Source organism: Triturus cristatus, chromosome 2_1, assembly GCF_964204655.1.
Source record: "Triturus cristatus chromosome 2_1, aTriCri1.1, whole genome shotgun sequence".
Taxonomy (NCBI): domain Eukaryota; kingdom Metazoa; phylum Chordata; class Amphibia; order Caudata; family Salamandridae; genus Triturus; species Triturus cristatus.
Genome location: NC_140581.1, coordinates 222,783,768 through 222,803,938, shown reverse-complemented (window position 1 = coordinate 222,803,938; position 20,171 = coordinate 222,783,768). Strand labels below are relative to the sequence as shown.

Here is a 20,171-nt window from a genome sequence, read left to right as displayed (position 1 = left end):
TGCTTCTTTGTTTTAGCTGCACCTGCTAGTAGATTTCCATTATAGGCAGGACATTCTTGGTTCAGAAATGTACAAAATGTATCTCTATGTTTACTGAAGTCAGTCACTCTGCAGTAATCCTAGGAGGCTGGTCAGACTGGACTCCGGTCGAGTGTACCTGAATAAAATATACTTGGTTTGTATTCTCTACTGTCTGACCGACAGTATGTATGGCAGGCTGAGAGGTGGTCGCGAGTGACCCGGGTGGTCTTAATTGGGTCACTTGCCTCAACTATCTCACATCATATGCATTTCATACACATATTAATAGAGCTGCAATTCAATCCGCCTACTCTGTTAACTTTGTAAAAACATACAAACCAATGAAACTTCACATTAAAAGATTTCAATAATGCAGCACAGTGGAAAAAAGATTGTGACCAAGTGAATTAAAGCAGTTTATTTGACATTAATTGCAGAATTTACAGCACTACCATTTAATGATAGGAATCAAAATATAAAGAAACAAGTGTAAGTGATTTAGCAGACACCAGACTGAAAGGAATGGCATTATGTTAAAAAAAAAACATTTACAAAATAGTTTTAAAAACACTCAAATGAAATATCAAAAAGACTGGGAAGTTAGCAAAGGTTTTAAAGTGCCCCATGAATACAAGGACAGTCCAGCTATATCTGACATATCAAATGAATCACACTTTAAACTGAAAACTGGTTTATTTTTGGCAAAACCCTTCATGGGTGGTTGATAGGTAAGGAATGTATATCAGAATTCTCATGTAGAAACAAAATCTTTAGGAAATGCTGCTGAATCCATATACACATAAGGTATAAGTATTGATGTGAGAAATGCTATAATATGCACACACATCCTGTAGTAACATGGCTAGAATTGAAGCCTTTTTAGATTTTACAGTAGTTTACTGATATAACTAAAAGGCAGTTATTATACTACCCCAGCTTTTTATTAAAAATGGCAATGAATGTTTGTTGAATGCATGAATATATTTATCAGCCATTTTTTCCTACAAATGGATGACAACATTTACAACAAAATATTGCCATGGTTTGCTATTTGGAGATTTAAAAATGCAATTTCAGATTTTGTTCAACTATATTAAGAAAACGTGTACACATCCCAAACAAAATCTGGAAGCTCGTATTCAGCAACACATAGCTTTGTTCTGAGAATGTCTCACAACATCATTTTAACATGGAATAAACATAACACACTCATGTGCATTTTTCAATAAATAACATCCCCAAATTATAAAAACAAACGTTTTCCCGTGAAATCAAAAGGCAATTATTTGCACAAAACATTTGTTAAAAGCTTTGAAACTAAAAAGCTACCATTTTCTGAAAAAGCTGCTTTCGGATTTGTTCAATGTATAGACAAAGTATAGACCTTCCACAAACGAAAAAGAAAACAACACAGAATTTACATGGGAAAACATGTCCTAATCTTGGCAAATTCTTAGCAGCTCGGGCTGGGTAATATTTGGTATTAACAGTGTTATACACAGTCGTGTGTACACCATAGTTGTTGAAATCAAGAAACATTTACCTTATTACAAGTTTGTGTTGTCAGCATGAGCCAAACTCAATGAAACAAATGTCTAGTTTGCTTATTGCGGAAGAACACATTAAGCTGGAAGATTAAACACTAGTACAATCATTAACTGTCTTACAAAAAAACTATGTGAATCCTTAGATCCTTTACCCTTGTTGGCAGACAAATAGGAGACCAAAATAAACCAGCTATTTCACAAAGCTTTTGTTATCACAATCTACAGTAAAAGGTCAAACAATAATATGGTTTTTCCACTGGCAAAATGACATCTAAAATATATTTAGGGTTGGACAATATAAACAGGCTACTTATGCTAATGGTACAGTGTTTCATATTTATTTTGTTTTCCTGTAGTTTACCAGTGTAGTGTATGTTGTTTATTAAACAGGTGATCCAGCTTATGATTAGTAATTTGGTTTTAGTGAGAAAACTGAAGAATATTAAAATATCCCTCCTGACTCATGGGATATCCCCAACAACCTTATATGCATAGGAATGCATTTGGAATGGGCAAGTTTATGTACTTTTGCAATATTTTGGTGCCCTAAGAAGGGACTGCACAGAGGTTGGAGAAATCGAGGGAAACACCTCAATGAAACCATATTTGCCTTTATACAAGCCAAACAATAAAAATAATGCAAAGATGAGATTTATCAGTTTGGTAATTAGAAAAAGGAGAGCTGTTGCTGCCCTCAGTTCTCCTGAGCTCATGAAACTAGTGTTGCATAGACAAACTATGGTAGTTTTTTCTTAGTTTCTTTGGTAGTGTGAGACATATAAAACTGTAGTTCATAAAGTTACTCCCATGTTCTGTCTGTGGCATAACCTCTTGATAAGTGAACCCAAATAATAGGCAAAACAGATAGAACAATACTGACAAAGCAAGTGTCTTTTGGTTCCTTTTGAGTACAGCATTTGTTATGAAACACAAAAGGAGACAAAGCACAAAATGTAATTTCCCTAGTCAAACTAGGAGAATATGTTTTGGATTCATGCAAAACTCCACAACATAACCCTGGGTCAGTTCCAAGGGTAAGTTAAAGCACCTTATCATAAAGTCCATGTCATTCTTTTATAACTTCTATAACAAAGACATGCACTGTTGATTGTTTTGGAAAGATGGCAATTGTTCAATCATCTATGCATTCAGGATTAAAAACAATAACTATGTGTTACTATTTCCATTTAGTTTGCTTATTTTAAGAAGGGTTCTAATTTTACTTTTAAAATTGTCTTATTTTTCCCAATGGAATAGTATTTGCTGTAAACAATAATAAATTAAATTACGTTTTTGGACTATGCATTTTCCAGAAATAACAAATTACTATAGCTGAACTGTGCACATTTTCATGGTTCAAAGTATGAAGAACTATTCAACAATTGATAACATATAACAGGCTCCCATGCATTAGTAAATGCCATCAAACAAAATTAGGATATATTTTCAAATGAAACAATAAATCCTATTAAGAACCACAATGCTTCATACTGCTAATTATTTGTAACCTCATGCATAAAATTATATTATTGATTGGCGATAGCTAATCATAAAACAGTTAACACAGAACAATTCAATGTTCCAACCCAATGGCACAAATGTAAAAAATAATATATATTCTTCAGACTGAGCAAATTAATAAAGATTGTTTCTTCAGCAAAATATGAAACTGTAAACTTTGGGCTCATTCTGCAACTCTCCCCAATCCATAATAAATAAAAATTAAAAACTGAACAAAATGATTTACATTTTATTTAAGCGCACCTTTTTTTCTGTCTATTACAAAAGCACAACCTAAAACGTAGAAAGCTTTTTTAATCACAGGTACCAAAAGAAACAATGAATAATTTATTACATAAGCTATTATAACATTACTCTAAACACTATCATCTATGAGGTATATCTGAGAAAATTCGGTAAGGAATTGCGCGGTCTGCGTTGCCTGCATGCTCCAGTTGATAGTAAAGCTTTGGAACCATGAACAGACAGTAGAATAGTGAGCAGAAGAGGAGACAGTAGAAGAATGGAACCTTTGGTATTCATTCGCATTTCGCTCTCTGCAGCGTTTCAATTGAAAAGCCCCACAGTAGAATAAGCCCAGTGGGTATAAGATGGGGTGGACCAGTTGAAGCTGAGGTATTTACAGGAAGAATCATAAAATGCACAGAAAACTATAGACTGGCAAAATCGTTGCTTTGGTTCAAGCAAGGCACTCGTCCCATGGTAAGTTCATACTTTACAATTAAAGCATGAGGCTGAGCATAAATGCGAGTAGTGTGGAGGATCCTGCTCATGTTGAAGTGTTCTCTCTGTGGATGTTGCCCCTATTATACAGGTGCAAGCACCATGTTATGCTTTACTATGGGGCACAGAGCATCAGCTACAGCAAGGAATATTTGATTACTATCTTCTCTGCAATACTAAGAAGGCATCTCCTGAGATAGTTCTGTACTGTGTACTGTACAGACTAGTACACTTGTGAAGTATATAAAATGAGGTGTCAGAATCTGTTTATAAAAATATATTGATAATGAAGAGAGGCAACCATATGGATCTGAGTTTTCTGTGAAAGCCTTACAAACAATTTCCTTACATCAAAGTGGATGGTTTGGATGGGCTGTGGCAAAGATTTCAGATTCTTACATTTAGATTACTATTTGAATACATATAATATAGTCCACTTAGATCCAGTCTAAGTAAGGTATTCCTTTTCTTTGGCATTCTAAACAGGAAATGTTCCAAAATGCATGAAAACTTGAAACTCATATCCTACACCTCTCAATGAAATTATGTTATGTTGCAAAGTGTAACAGTGATCAAAAGGAAACTGAGGATTCATTTACTGAACGTGCAATTCAAAGTGTTGTCTTTTTGCAACTATACAGAATGATTAGCAGGTTATAAACTTGAGTACTGATTGCTGTACTCATCCGGCTGTTTATTGTATGTAATTGTATCATTGGTGTTTTCTAATAGCAAAACATGAAAGGAAACTATTTAGATATACATATTTCTTTAAGTTTCAAAATATAAGAAAGAAGGAGTGCATTTTAAGTCTTTGGGCCCGAATTTAGACCTTAATGGATGAGATACTTTGTGATGGCTATCCTGTCTGCAGTATTACAACTGTCATAGGATATTGTGATGGAGTATTCCAGCTACCAAACTCTAAACCAAGCCCTCAATCGTTAAAAAACCCGTGGCATGAAAAGTGCACTGGTTAAATGCACCACACAGAACATAATTTCTTATTCAAGCATGGATATCAACATTTCATATGACATAACACCAGGGAATTATGCCAACCTAATTTAAAGATGGTAAACTGGAAAAATTATGCAACAGGCTAAATGCTATTGCTAGCTTTAATACAATAATATGTGTGCACTCTCAGATGTTTTTGGAATCATTTAATGTGTTGGACGTTATCCCGCACATAACACTTTAAAAGTGAATGAGAATCATCACATAAATGATGGAATTCAATAATTATGTGGAGTGCTATTCAGAAACCCCTAAGCAGCGGAAATGAAGAGTGACTGGATGCCAGCTAGTTGAGAACTATTCTGTGGCCCTACAGGTAATTGTTGTTTTATAGAAATATTTTGCTTTTGTCTTTTCCTTGACCTCAATCATTCAAAAAGTCTTAGCAAAAGCATTGTGTAGTGCATTTATATTATAATTTACTAAATATGTTCAACTGAAAGGTGACAACTTTAAAGGAAGGGATATAGGAATATAATAGTTTAGTATTTGAGAAAATATGGAATAGATGGTCAAGGAAGTGCCTTATCATACAAGTTTTAGCCTAGTACCAAAAAATGCTGAACTCAAATTTCATAAGGAAATAGATTTTACATTGAAGAATCCAGCTCACCCTACCTGAAGACTAAATACTTTTTAGTCAGATCATATACTCTTGCAACTTCATTTTGGAGATGCTCCCTATGACTGTCACAAACAAATAATAGGATCCACAGAGAAAAGATTAAACATAAGCAGAATCCACACCGATATTTCTTTGGGGTATCTGAGCTGCAGGTATACATATATCTATATATGTATATATAGATATATAGGTGTAAGACTATAACACTAAAAGATAGAGCACAAGCAGAAGGCAGACCGCACAAAGAAAGAAATCTTTGGTATCTTTGGTTTCATCAACACGATTAAACTTACAAATGGAAAAAAGTCAGTGAGGTAGCCTCTTTGGTTCTCACTAGAAATAGAAAGTTTTTATCTTTGTTTTTCCTTTTTTACACACACACACACCCGCACGCACACACGCACACAGAGTTCATTCTTGGAAGCAGCTATTTTCAGGGTTTCTCTCTTTTTTGCTTGTCATTAGTGTTTTATTTCCAGCTTGTGTATTAGAAGCCAAAGTCCAGGCAAATCTTTGGTGAACAAAAACATCGTGTCTCTTCTGGTATTGCCAAATGTACAGGTATGGGGTAAAATTCTCTGCTTGACCACAAAAGCCACTCAGTTGTTCTAAATAGCAAATCATGTAGTGCTTAAGTTGTTTTAAATACAAAATATAAGCTATACAGATGCATCATCAGTAGATGCTGAATAAATTAAATAAATAAGTTACATCATGAGGGCACTGTGCGCCTTTACAATTAACAGTATATTCCGCTTTCTAAGACGTTAACGATGAAACACAAATAATTTAATTGCTTATATTTAAAATTAAATTAAAGACAAATTAATTTTAAAAACCATACAAAAGCTTTCTGTAACTTGTATTTTCCCTGTATGTAACAACATGTGGCTGCTTTTTAAAGCACAAAATTATAAAAATGTATGGACTAAAAAAAGTGTGCCTCTCGGATGCATTTAAAGCTATTGGTTTCATAAATAAGTAGATTTATTTAAAGAACAATTCAAGCTAATGGTGATTTCATTAAATAATTACAAAAGCTTTCATTTAATTTCATTCAAAAGTTATTCCTATAAATTAACCAATGGCTGATCGTTCTGAAATGCCTCATAACTCAAATGTGACAAGAATAGAAGACTATTTAAAAAACAAACTGTTCTTTCTTAAGATCTGAAATGTTAAAACAACTATGCCATTTTAACATCTGATTAATAAATATAAAGCAGTGAAGTGTAACCTGTAAAGAGCTCAAACTAAAGAACGATTTGGTATTGTGACAAGCAAGGAAAACATCAGACCCAATTTCCATGGCTATCACAAATTGTCGTAAAGCTACCGTATGTTGCTATTGGGTCACCCTTTTGAACAGGAGAACCATACTTCTGAAAGCAAGCTTGCACTTTGCTTTTGCTGGTTAAGTCCTTCTCAGGTCTTTGGATTTTGCTTTGGGTAAGAGAGATTCAGTATAAAGCTATTCAACCGAAGTAATCAAACACATTCTTTGTTCCTTCATGGATGATTAAACAGTATCCAAGTTTTCCTGAAAGTTGAACTCATCTCGGATGTGCCCATGATATTACCTCCAAAAGAAGATGAAGATGTTGGGATCCTAATGCAATTCATATAATTTAAAAAAAAATTAAACTGAAGGGATGTATATGTTATGACAAATAACACTAATATCACTACTGAAGTAATAGTATTTGTGAGGGAAGTTATTCAAAACAAGCAACATGGGCACACACTGTGGCTCTGAATTGCCATTTGCAAAATAATGTAACTGGAATTTGTATAAAGTCTGAAGTAGAAAGCCATGGTGAAAGCCAAGGTGTTTTTCATACTGCAATGACATAGATACAAAATTAATTGGTATCATCATGGTATTACTATAACACAAGGTGATAAGGAAAGTCAGTATCTATTCAGCTGACACTGTCCCAGTTACCAGGTTGAAACAGGAAAGGAATCGCAGGAAGCGAGGACAGTCCACAGCTAGCTGGGGTGCTGTGCGAACTTTGTTGTGAGTTAGGATGTGTGAGCTATTTGATCTCTCAACACCTCGATGTATAAGTAGTACATGTTTCACTGGACCACCACTGAATATGCTTTAAGGCATGAACAGTAAAAACGGACGTTTTTTAAAAGTTAATTGCATTCCAAACATTTCTGCATTGTAAAATCCTACTGTGTGTGGTTTTTTTAGTTGTCTTCACTAAACATCGTCTAAAGAATGTATTATTGTCATCTAGTTCTGAGACTATTTGAAGTTAAGACTCTGCTCTTTTTGTGTGCTAGGCAGTGAAGAGTAGAATATGAGATGTGGTATTTTCAATTATTGGAACTAATAATGCAATTCATTTAATTACTTGTGAATGTGATAATTGAGGATATTTACCTCATTAATCAAGGGTTAATGGAGTGTACGTGACACTCGTATTGCTAAGAACCTTTAGTTTTAGAATAAAAAAGGTATACCTGGAATCAGTAGAATGACACATTGCTTCTTTCATGATATTAAGTACTGAGCATTAATGTGCTAGAAAGAAGCAGGGGTGTGAGAGAATGCAGTGTATAGAGAGGAATATGTAGAGTGAAATATTAGAAAGGTGAGAGGATGGTAGCTAATTTGGCAAACTCCTCATTTCAAGTGGCTGTGACTGAAAGCAATGAAAAACAGCAGGAGTAAATGTCTTAATTTGAAGGGAATTGCAGTTGCCGCCTTTTCAAACGATTGGGAAGCATAATTGAGATTAAACGCTTTAGTATCCCAACATCTTTTCTTTTGAAGATTATGAAATCATGTGAAGAATTCCAGCTTGAGTTGAAACTGTAAAAAATGTCTCTTTTCTTGTGTTGCTAAAAAGAAACAGAATTGATTACCATTACCACAGATAAATGGTGCTGAAAACATTTTAGCCACGCAAGAAGAAATGATGAACTGAAAGAAAACTGAGAAATCCTCATCTTTGGTTTTGTAGCTATTGAGGTTTACGTTGCTCTGTTCCTTGTTCTTTGAAAAACTGCATAGGCACAAATTAAAGACAATCTTCAACTTTAAGAGAACGAGTGAGTTGTCGAATGAAGCAGCAACCACATTCGCAGGCTTTACTTTGTTTTCGCTTTGCTCAACCCTTTCTTTGAAATCTGCTTCCTAAAATGTCCCACAATGTCTGTCTAAACACAGTGTGTTCATTGTTTTCCTGACGTGCTTCCTTTTTTTTGGTAATTGTTTTCCTCTTTTCTTAAAGGAACAGTTTGTTGCAGAAGAAGTAGGTGCAGAAAAAGTTTCTTTGGTTTCGATTAAGTAGTACATAAAAAAGTCTCCATTGTCTTTAAAGAATCATTACAGCCTTTGGTGTTGTTCTTGAACACAGAGGAAGTGTTCCAATAGGACCATTCACTGGTAATTATACACACAAATTAACCATACTGCTATAGCTGATGAGTAGGACATGCATTGTAAATTGCTGTCCACTAGATCACCACTGGTTTTCTCATCAGCTACAAAAGCAGCTGTACATACATATAGATGGATGAGTGGGTAGGTGAGGAGGTGAAACTTTGGGCAATATTTGGTAATATAAAGCTTTTCAACAAGTAACATAAACACAGTGTATTTAGGATAGAAAACTGCACGTAATAAGTCCTTTGGCGAGCAGTATTCTGTTTCTTTGGTGTGCTGTAATAGGCAAAAGTATATGAGTGATAGATTTTTTGATGGCACATGTAAAGTCAAATGCGGCACAATGGAACTGGTAACACCATTAATGATCCTTCTTTGACGAAAGAAATATTGAACACCTCTAATGAAGAAGATGAAGTACAAAAATAACCCTACATGAAATGAGGCAATATTGAAACCCCTTAACAATGTTTGTTGTAATAGTAACAAAATAGACTGTTCTTGATGACAAGTATTGTGGTTCAGAGAGTTAAAAAACAAACGAACCTGAAAACCTCAAGGAATGGTTAATATTGGGCTTCTGTGTGAAGAACAAAGCACAAAGTTTGCTCTTAAGCCGATGAACACGTATGCCAAACTAAGATCCCCACCAGCCAGGGATATCTTAAAGGAGATTCAAAGCTGGATCAGCATGTGTGCACCTCTTTTCCTTTGTGCTTGGTACTAAACTTAAATGTTTAGTAGACTTGAAACTCATTTATATTAGAATGAGCGAGACCTGGTAATATTGTGTTGGTAAATGAAATAAATCATGTCCTAAACTGGCAAGGACATCTTTAAAAAAATTAACAAAACGAGGCTCAGGATCTAAACCAGGTTTTGTGGGGTCGTTCATTTAAAATCTTGTGCTCAGTAGCTGGTGAGTTATTGTTACCATAAGGGTGAGAGTTGTGCTATAGACAGCCTAAACACTCCAAAAATAGGGTATTCTGGTCCAGCCACTTAAAAGCCCAACCATGCTTTCTAAACTCATGAAACATGGCATATTTCGTGTAAAACCTTGCCAACTAAACATTTCTGACATGCTTATGTTGTGTTTTGAATGGCTAATTTTATATGAAGAGGCTCATTTTCATTCTGATTTTTAACTTCAGTAACCAATATTAAGTGTTCTAGGTTTTCAACCACAGCAACATTCATTTGAACACATGCTTACATCACCAGTGAATGGCCCTATTAAAAGAAAAATCTTTAGTTTCACTCTTTCGTTCTTTCATCCGTCCGCCTGTTCTTTCTCCCTTCCTCTCTTTGTTTGTTTTCTTCTTTCCTTCACTCTTTTTTCTTTTCTTTCTTTGGATTTTTCCTGTTGTGCCCAATGACAATGCATTTCTCCCATCATGCTTTGGTACAAGTGCTGGAGGTTGAGGAGCTTCCCCCTGTACTCAGATCGTCCTGCCATTTTTCTAGGCTGCGCCTCCTTGCGTTCATGAAGAAGTTACTGACAGTGGTAAGTTCCAGGCCCAACTGCTGGGAGATGGTGATCTGCATTTCTTTGGATGGACGCTTGTTTTCCTTAAAGATGGCAAAGAGTGTCCGACGTTGAAGATCTGTGAAAACCAGACGTGATTTCTTTTGGGAATTGTTTCTGTCTTTGTTCGGTTCTTGTTCTTTGCGTTTGCAAGCTTAGAAAGCAAAGGAGAAAAAGAGCAAATGTAAGTATGCATGAAAAAAGATTCAATGGCCAAAACAGCACCCAAAGCATCTATCAATCAGCCACTAGACAACATTATTAGTCAAATCAAATCATTATTAAACAAAGTAAAACTCAGAAAATACCAGTTAATCATCTATCTAAAAGTGGAGGAGGTTGACAATTACAAAACTTTATACTTAATGATATGCACAATGCTTTCGATTGAGGGAATTGACTAGTTCTGTCAAACCGATCACATTTGTTGTAAAGGGAGGAGGAAACACGTGCCCGTCAACACCGGAGATAAGAGAGCCAGTATGAGGCTCAGACTCAGATCATGAATCGATTAGTTCATGAACTTCGAGTCTAGTCCTTCCCAAGATAGCCCCAAGGTCTCCTAACTATATCACATGGCCAACTAAGCGGTGTCACTGATGCACATTGAGGAGACTACAGGAACTTATTTGCATTGCAATGGAACACTGAGGTCCAAGAAACCTTATTCTTGTTTAGGTCTGCACTGCGACATCCTACAGGCTTTGCTGGTGGAGGGAGGGATGCCTGAGGGGGCACTTACCCACCCCCCTCTACACTTGGACCACGGGGGTACTCCCGCGTTAGACAGACTCAGGTTAAGGGTTTGGATGGGGGGTGATCGTATACTTGTCCTAGGGAGCAGGAGTTTGGGAACTTGTTTTTGGTTTCTTTGTTGGGGAGTTCTGAGTCACAGTACATCGCAAACCATAATTGTGCTACTTAGAGACAAGCTGCAGGTGGATGGGGGGGAGTCTGGGAAAGTGGACACATGCATACATAACACTGCGATAACAAAGGACAAGCACAACAATGTACAAATGCGTATCCTGGAACATATGTGGCATGCACACTATATCAAAGAGATATAAAGTGTTCTTGTATCTCAACAGGAGAGGGGCACAGATAGCGCTGCTGCAAGAGACACACCTTGCAGCGAAAGAGGGGCAGGCACTGCAGCGCCGATGGCGAGGTCAGGTGTTTTATACCACATACTCGGCATATGCCAGAGGAGTTATGATCCGGATTAGATCGGGGGTCCCGTTTCAGCACATAGACACCTTGACAGACCCAGAGGGCCGCTACATAGTGGTCAGAGGCTGACTGGAGGGCAGGGCATTGCCCACTGTGAATGTATATGCCCCTGTGACCAAGCCACCTTCTATATGTGTTTAATGCGCCATCTGGCCCCACACCTGATGTGCCCTACGATCAGGGGGGGGGGGACTACAACTGTGTAGCTGATGTGCATTTAGTTTGATCTCATCCACCACCATGCGACTCCCAGATGGTGTGCACGGCCTGGGCCTTCAAGAGCTGGTGCTCCCAATGGGGGCTGGGCGAAGCCTGGACAACCCTGCACCCTCACAACTGAGATTATTCTTAATTCTCAGCCCTACATGAGGTTCATGTCCGCCTAGACACCTTCTTATGCACCCTAGACATCAGAAACTTAGTACAAACAGTTGAATACTTGGCCCAAACGATATCAGACCATAACCCGGTCCTCCTCCGATTGAGATGGATCCATCCTAGAACCCAAATCCCTACCTGGAGGCTCCAGCCAGACTCATTAGAGGATCAAGTCTTTAGAGAAGGGATCCGCAAGAAAATAGTCCAATACTTCAATGACAATGACAGAACGGCCTCCTCCCTTCTAGTGGAGGGTGATGCCTTAAAGGCTGTCCTGCGGAGCCAATGCATAGCGGAAGCCAAAGGGATGAGACATACGCTCCTACAGGAAGCCCTGACCACGGAGCGTGACCTTAGTGGGCTTGAACAGAGGCAGCCGGGACACCCAGAACTCCACTCAGAATTACAGGACACGAGAGAGAAAGTGGCGAAACAGACTGAAAGACTTAGATGTTTTGACATTAAACAATATGTGGACTGGACACACGCCGAGCGAGACAAGTCAGGTCCCTTCTGGCACTGCTGGCGAACCCGGCCAGCAGAGGCTCACCCGTGGTTGAACTAGAAGACATTCAGGGGGACAGGGAATATACACAAGATGGGATCAATGACATCTTTGCCCAGTGCTAATATGGTCTCTACCACCACAGCGCCCCAATCCGAGAGGCTGATACAGTCTGGGACAACCTGGAGGGGCTACAAATGCCGCAATTGGGAGGAGAAGAGGCTGAGGCACTAAGGGCCGACATTTTCCCCCAGAAAGTGAGAGCGACAATTAAACATATGGCACATAACGAAACCCCGAGAACTGATGGCTTCCTGGTGGAGTTCTATGCCACCTACTCAGGTGAACTGGCACCACAGCTAGGGTCATTGTACTCTGCAGCTCGAACTGCAGGGAAGTTGCCTGACAGCATTAGGGAGACACTCATAATACCGGTTCTAAAACCAGGGAAGCCAGCCCTCGATCGCACAGCCTTCAGACCGTTGTCAATGCTAAATAGTGACTATAAAATATTGAGTATGAATTTAGCTGCCAGATTCTTACCCAGACCATCATTCTGGGCTGGAACACAGCCATTAACATTAGGTGACTCCTGGCCATTCTAGATGCCGACGATTATGAAAAGACCAAAGCAGCTGTGTTTATAAAGAAGGCATTTGACAACCTCGAATGGCACTTCCCATATGAGGTGCCGAGTAAAGTGGGCCTACGTGGGGGATTCTTAGCATGGACGAGATTACTGTATGCAAACCCTATGACCAGAGTATGAACGGGGAAGGCTATTTCTTTGGGTCAGAGGGTAGAGTGAGGGGCACAACAGAGATGTCCTCTGTCCCACTACTCTTCACGCTGGCAATGGAGCCATTGGCCTGTTGTGCAAGTACGGGGCAAAATTATCAGGGACTGGCTGTGCGGGACTCACAACACCACATAGCCTTGTATGCGGGTGACCTCCTAATCTTCCCACGAGACAGGAGAGAGGATCTGAGGGGAGCAAGAAATATGCTGGAATGCTTTGGCCTTCTATTGGACCTGAAAGTAAAGTGGCATAAATCCCGACTCTTCCATGCGATGCTCGATGGATGTCCCCCGGACGAGCTGGGCTGTGGGAACGCAGATGCCTGGGATACCTAGGGGTAAAGATATATCACAATACCCCCGACCTACTAAAGGGCAATGTGGATAGAGCGATCTGCTCCCTTCGGTCCTCCATGGAATTCAGGAAAACCCTGCTGCTATCAGTGGCGGGCAGGGTGGCCCTCCTGAAGATGGTGGCGCTGCCGAGGCTACTATACTACTTTGGCACACTTCCGATGTGGATACCCCGGAGGGTGTTCCAGGACTTGGCTTCACAGATCATATCATTGTTTTGGGGGACGGGCTGTAGATGAGTGCCATTATCCACACTGCAGCGCTCCACAGCAATTGGAGGAATGGCAGTCCCGGACTTGGAGGCGTACTATATAGTGGCACAACCAAACTGGCTGATTCAGAGGGTACAAAAGGGGGTGGTGATGGATGGAGCATCAGAACCAATCAAACACTCACATCCAGTCAATAGATCTGGGTTTGATCCATCACCGTTCTTTAGCCCACTTTGCCACCCCAGTTCAGACATGGCCATATGCAAATCAGTCTGACCCTGTGCCTCATGGGAACAGTCCAGCCCGAACTGCCAAGCCATGCCTTCCCTGGACCGGAAACAAGCTTCCTAGGACCGGTTTCTGGCATTTCAGCCGTCTTCAGCCAGGCTTGCTTGAATCCAGTGGCAAAGTGAGCAAGGGACTCACGTCTGAGCATACCCTGCCAACTTATGGCGAACAAAGCGGTACAAAAGGGGGTGGTGATGGATGGAGCATCAGAACCAATCAAACACTCACATCCAGTCAATAGATCTGGGTTTGATCCATCACCGTTCTTTAGCCCACTTTGCCACCCCAGTTCAGACATGGCCATATGCAAATCAGTCTGACCCTGTGCCTCATGGGAACAGTCCAGCCCGAACTGCCAAGCCATGCCTTCCCTGGACCGGAAACAAGCTTCCTAGGACCGGTTTCTGGCATTTCAGCCGTCTTCAGCCAGGCTTGCTTGAATCCAGTGGCAAAGTGAGCAAGGGACTCACGTCTGAGCATACCCTGCCAACTTATGGCGAACAAAGCGGTACAAAAGGGGGTGGTGATGGATGGAGCATCAGAACCAATCAAACACTCACATCCAGTCAATAGATCTGGGTTTGATCCATCACCGTTCTTTTGTCACCCCGAGTGGGAAGGGTATGCTCAGACGTGAGTCCCTTGCTCTCCATGCCACTGGAATCAAGCTATCCTGGCTGATGAGGGCTGAAAGCCCGAAACCGGTCCTAGGATGCTTGTTTCCAGTCCAGGGAGGACCTGGCTTGGCAGTTCGGGCTGGACTGTTCCCATGGGGCACAGGGTCAAGACTGATTTGCATATGGCTGGGTTCAAACTGGAATGGCATGGTGAGCAAAAAAACGATGGATTTAGGCCCAGATCTCTGTACTGGGGTGAATGTATGACATTGTTCTGCATTCTGTCCATCAATTGTTGTTTTTGCATTTGTCACCCCGAGTGGGAAGGGTATGCTCAGACGTGAGTCCCTTGCTCTCCATGCCACTGGAATCAAGCTATCCTGGCTGATGAGGGCTGTAAGCCCGAAACCGGTCCTAGGATGCTTGTTTCCAGTCCAGGGAGGACCTGGCTTGGCAGTTCGGGCTGGACTGTTCCCATGGGGCACAGGGTCAAGACTGATTTGCATATGGCTGGGTTCAAACTGGAATGGCATGGTGAGCAAAAAAACGATGGATTTAGGCCCAGATCTCTGTACTGGGGTGAATGTATGACATTGTTCTGCATTCTGTCCATCAATTGTTGTTTTTGCATGATTCAGAGGGTAGCATCCAGAAGGAATCCGGACAGGGCCATGAGCCTGTTTACGCCGAAATCCTCTGACCTCACAAAAGTATTACTACGCATACCGCGATGATCCGCTGAGGACACTGAAGAGCTCAGACTCCTAAGCCGATGCTGGACTATATATTTGCAAAAGACTCGTAGTAGAACACAGTACTCTTCTGACCTAACCCTCGACATGCTTTGACACTTACCGCATGGCTGAAGCTGGACAGGCCTCGAAGTCTGGGTTGTAGCGGGGGCGACTCATGTGGGGGACCTCTTTAGAGACTACGAGCTACTCCTGTTTGCCAAGTTTCACGCTAAATTTGACTTGCCTTAAGGTAATTTCCTCTTGCATAGGGCCCTCACTACAGCGTTCAGAAAACACTGGGGTACTGGATCGACAGAACTGCGGGCGCTGAGCTGCTGCAGATATGTGGCCTTATTGGCAGGCACAATCAAAACAGTCCTGTGCCTTTTCAAAGCAATACGAAATGATCTTCAACGACCAATGGAACGATTACAAACACAATGGGTGGAGGACATGGGTATTCCGATCCCTGAGATGAACTGGGATACTATAGTGGAAAGGACACCAAAGGCCTTGCGGAATGCGCGGTTCAAGTTAATTAACTATTATACTTTGATTAGGGCACACCTTACCCCGATATGAGAATCAGACGATATTTCCAAGTGCATGAGCCAGCTTGCCCCCTCTGTGGGGAAAGGCAGGCACATATCCTTCACATGTTCTGTGAGTGCCCTATTCTGAGCGCAGTTTGGGAAGAGGTCTTGAATATAGTTAAAGCCGTCACGGACAGGGAGATTCAACACACCCCGGGTCACTGCCTAATGGGATAGTTACCGCACATAGCCAAAACCTAAGTCACAGGGAAATTCCAAGACCTTTCATATGTACTGGCCAAACGGGAATTTTCCAGGAACTGAAAGTCGAAGGGGGGCATAAGATTATAAAATGGAGGAGGGAATTGGAAAAATGGGCGGGATCTGAAGGTAGAATAGTCCTGAGGGAAGCACAACGGGACGCCTACACCCCTCTCATCTTGTTTAGTCACTGCGGGGCACCCTTTTGCCCCCACCCTCGGAACCGCTCCATATCCTATGTGATCCGACGCAATGAGGGAGTCCGGCACTGGATGTTTATGTTTACTTGACCCCAACCGGTTTGTTTGACTCTTTAACTCTGTCTTTTTTTTGGTGTTTCCCCTGAAGTACTATCTTCCATTGGCGGTCTGCCAGACCTGATCGACTTTCCAGCCCCCTGATTCTCCCCCACTACTCTCTATTCTCCATGGACGTGTTTATGTGTTATGCTATGCTCAAGTAATTGATGTAATTTATGTAACTCTGTTTTTATTTTTGTTTTTGTAACATTAACCTCATGTAAAGCGCTCTGATACCTCCGGGTCTAGCCAGCGCTATATAAAACTCTTCAAATAAAATAAAGAAAAAATAAAGAAAATCATAACTAAGAAATAAAGAGGCACGCAAGAGCTTCCAGGAAGGACATAACTGAATTTAGGGAAATATGTGCAAAAACCTCTGTTTTGTTCAGATGTTGTTTAAACTAGCAAATGTTAAAGCTCAGATACACACATATGGAAAGGACCCTCCTCCAGGAAGGCTATTAAGAAATTATTACTATTTTACATAAGCTGTTCTATTCTCCAGAACACTTCAGGGCAATTAATTTCCAAAGGTGCTGATGTTCAAGGATCAAAATGTGAATACATGTGGAGCGCAGACCGAGCTACATGGAAAATGGAGCCCTCTGCAGGGAACAATGGGAAGCGACGACAACAAGGACATTGTGCCATCACAATAGTTGAGCATTCCATTGGGAGGGGGAGCTCAGCCACCTGAGGGAAGGGTGGGGGGTTAAGTCAGAGGATGGAAAGAGAGCAAGGAAATTGTATAAGGTGTTACACCTTTGGGATTGGATGACTTTCTCTAGCAGATTGTTCTATATATATATATATATATATATATATATATATATATATATATATATATATATATATATATATATATATATATATATATATCACAAATAGCATAGCAAAAGGTCTTGTTTTGTATACATCGAGAGTTGAGGGTCTGTGGTAGGCCGGAAGATGACTTTCATGGTAATTCTGACAAGTTTGAAGGTGTTGCATACGTGAAGGCAAAGGTTTTTGAGTTAATCAGAAGTGGAATAATGCTATCATTTACCCATGCTCCACTTGCCAAGTGGGTGGGGGGGGGGCAGAGTCAAGATTTGCCTTAAGGAGAGTCAGAGATGGTTTGTGACATCCTTCCAAGATTGCATATATTCTACCCAGATCTGAGAAAGTCAAAGCTTGGACCGCAGCGGTGAGGCGCATCACATCTTCAACCAATTGGGAATCTTTAATTAACCTAGGAGATTCCAGCTACTGCGTCACAGAGATGTGCTTCTGCAGGTAACAAATAATGTCTTGTTTCCTTAATACACAGAATGAAACGCCACTGTGCCCACAATGTAATGTGCTTATTGATCATCAAAAATATAGCACTTTACGTATTCACTACTTCCTCCAAATTACAAACATATCACTTTATCTTTTTTGTACGGTGTTGATGAACCAATAATGAATACATGTGTCTAAGCTTAAATAATATGAATAGTTTAATGTATAGAAAGACAGGTAGTTTAACACACAGTTGACATTATCATTCAACCACAGAGCACATGACGCTCCTCTGAGAAAGGAAGGGATCTAATGTACTGCGCCCTCTTGAGACCATACTGTTGTAACGGAAGAATAGTCCGATCCAAGTGGTATCTTCAAGTAGTTTATTAAGCGAGATGACAAGGTACAGGAAGGAATGAAGTAATGAACTAAAGAAGTAAAGAACAAAGGAAGTAAAGAACCCCAACAGGAGCAGCCTCCTTGCTGCTCAGCCCAACACTCAACTGACACTCACCCACGCATCCAACACTCTATGGCACCATGACTCATACCAACATTCCACACACGCCCACTGGCTGAGCAGCAAGCTGGAAGCAGATACCACACTTCTTCCCCCTTTAATAACAACAGAAAAGAAGAAGCAAGAAATGTGCATAATAACAACACTACAAAGAAAGACATAAGAAGTCAGCATGAAAATAACATTAGGTATATAACTAAGAACATACCATAATAATGTAGACATGCAATGAGAACATAAAGAAGATGAAGCCCATGTATACTTTGACAAATAGTAACCCACGCCCATCTTCCCCCTTTAATAGAGAAACACAGATTAATTTAAAAAAAACACCCATCTTCCCACGCATCCAACACTCTATGACATCACTCATACTAACATTCTACACACATCCACTGGCTGAGCCGCAAGCTGGAAGCAGATACCACACATACACGTTTCATGATGCCACTTATTACGGATCGGCTGTTCCTGTGTACCAGCGAAGACACAAGAACATACTATAATCTTTATGATATCGATAGAGAACTAAAATCCAAGAGCATGAAATAATGTGTGTATCATTGTGTAATGTGACAGTAGGGAAAATACAAACACTGTGCCTAACGCCATACAGCAGAGCAATGGAAAACAAGGGAGATGCACCTTGTAAGAAATGCGTTGTCAGTGGGAACTAAATTTAGACCTTTCGACTGGAAGGCATTATCCACTGGATTAAACAAGATAGCAAGATTCAGCTGATAGAAAGGAGATGTATGGGGGGGGAGGAGAGAGCGAGAAAGGAAATCTGCGCATAAGGAGGAGAAGAAAGGAAGTTCAACACAAGACTGAAGCAAGGAGCGAAAGACAGAGGCAAAGAAACTAAGAGAGAGAGGTAGGCATCCATAAAAAGATGTAATATAAACAACTGGGAAAAGAAAAAGAAAAACAGAAAAAGAGAGACAAATGTACGTGTACGCACAGGTGGAGATACATGTACATATCTACACATATAAAGCATGATGGGAATGCTTGTGAAATATTGCATGGTTAAAGTTATAATGGTATGTAAAAGCACAGGCAGACACAAAACACATGTGATGGACTTCAAGGAAATGCATTAACATCAACCAATCTGGCACATTTCAAAAGACAAATAGTTTTGAATAACAATTTGAGAAGGGTTCGTCATATCTCACTTTAACAGATATGACACGCTTGGGCAGATTTTTGTATTCTTGTTGTCTTGTCTGCCCAGGCAATGCGCAAGCAAGTTCAATGAAGCCAGATTACTGCTTCTTTCTTTGTTCGAAGACAAAAATAGCAGCAACACATAACTAGAAACAAGTTCTGAAATAAACTACACGGTGGACAAGAGTGAAATGAAGCAGGATACCCGCCCCACTCCCCGCAAACAGTAAAACAGCATTACACAGCTCAGATTAAAAGAACAAACACTTACACGACTGCAAGATACTGGAGAATTCTGGCGCTGGTGAGTAAAAAGGAAAGAGGGGAAAACAAATATAAATATAAAAAGAAAATATGCATTTTAAATCACTGCTCTACACAAGTTAGTCTTAAACGTATTAGCGTTTGACAGTGTCTGCCAAATGCCTTGTAGGTAGATACAATTTGTTTCAATCTAACAAACAAAAAGGACTGGACAAGTAACATAAATCATCTCTTTAGCAGAAATTAGCTAATGCCTGATTTTGGGGAAGAGGCAAAAAGGTTGAAACAGGTGTTATAATGTTACATCTTTTTGCCCTGTTCGTTACTACAAAATTAGGCCTGAAATTT

At 40.2% G+C, this 20,171-nt stretch overlaps 1 protein-coding gene across 2 annotated transcripts in view; it reads right to left on the bottom strand.

The window, feature by feature from the left end:
- Positions 1–413: 413 nt before the first annotated feature.
- The window catches only part of ONECUT2 (one cut homeobox 2), a 104,965-nt gene continuing 85,207 nt past the window's right edge, over positions 414–20,171 (bottom strand). Inside the window, exons 2-3 of one of the 2 annotated variants that reach the window (XM_085630158.1) lie at positions 19,831–19,860; positions 414–10,542 (exon numbers count right to left, since the gene is read on the bottom strand). In XM_085630158.1, the coding sequence (XP_085486284.1) occupies positions 10,256–10,542; positions 19,831–19,860 (317 nt within the window). In that variant the 3' untranslated portion in view covers positions 414–10,255. The remainder of the gene's footprint in view (positions 10,543–19,830; positions 19,861–20,171) is intronic. The other variant, XM_085630165.1, reaches the window with a different exon arrangement.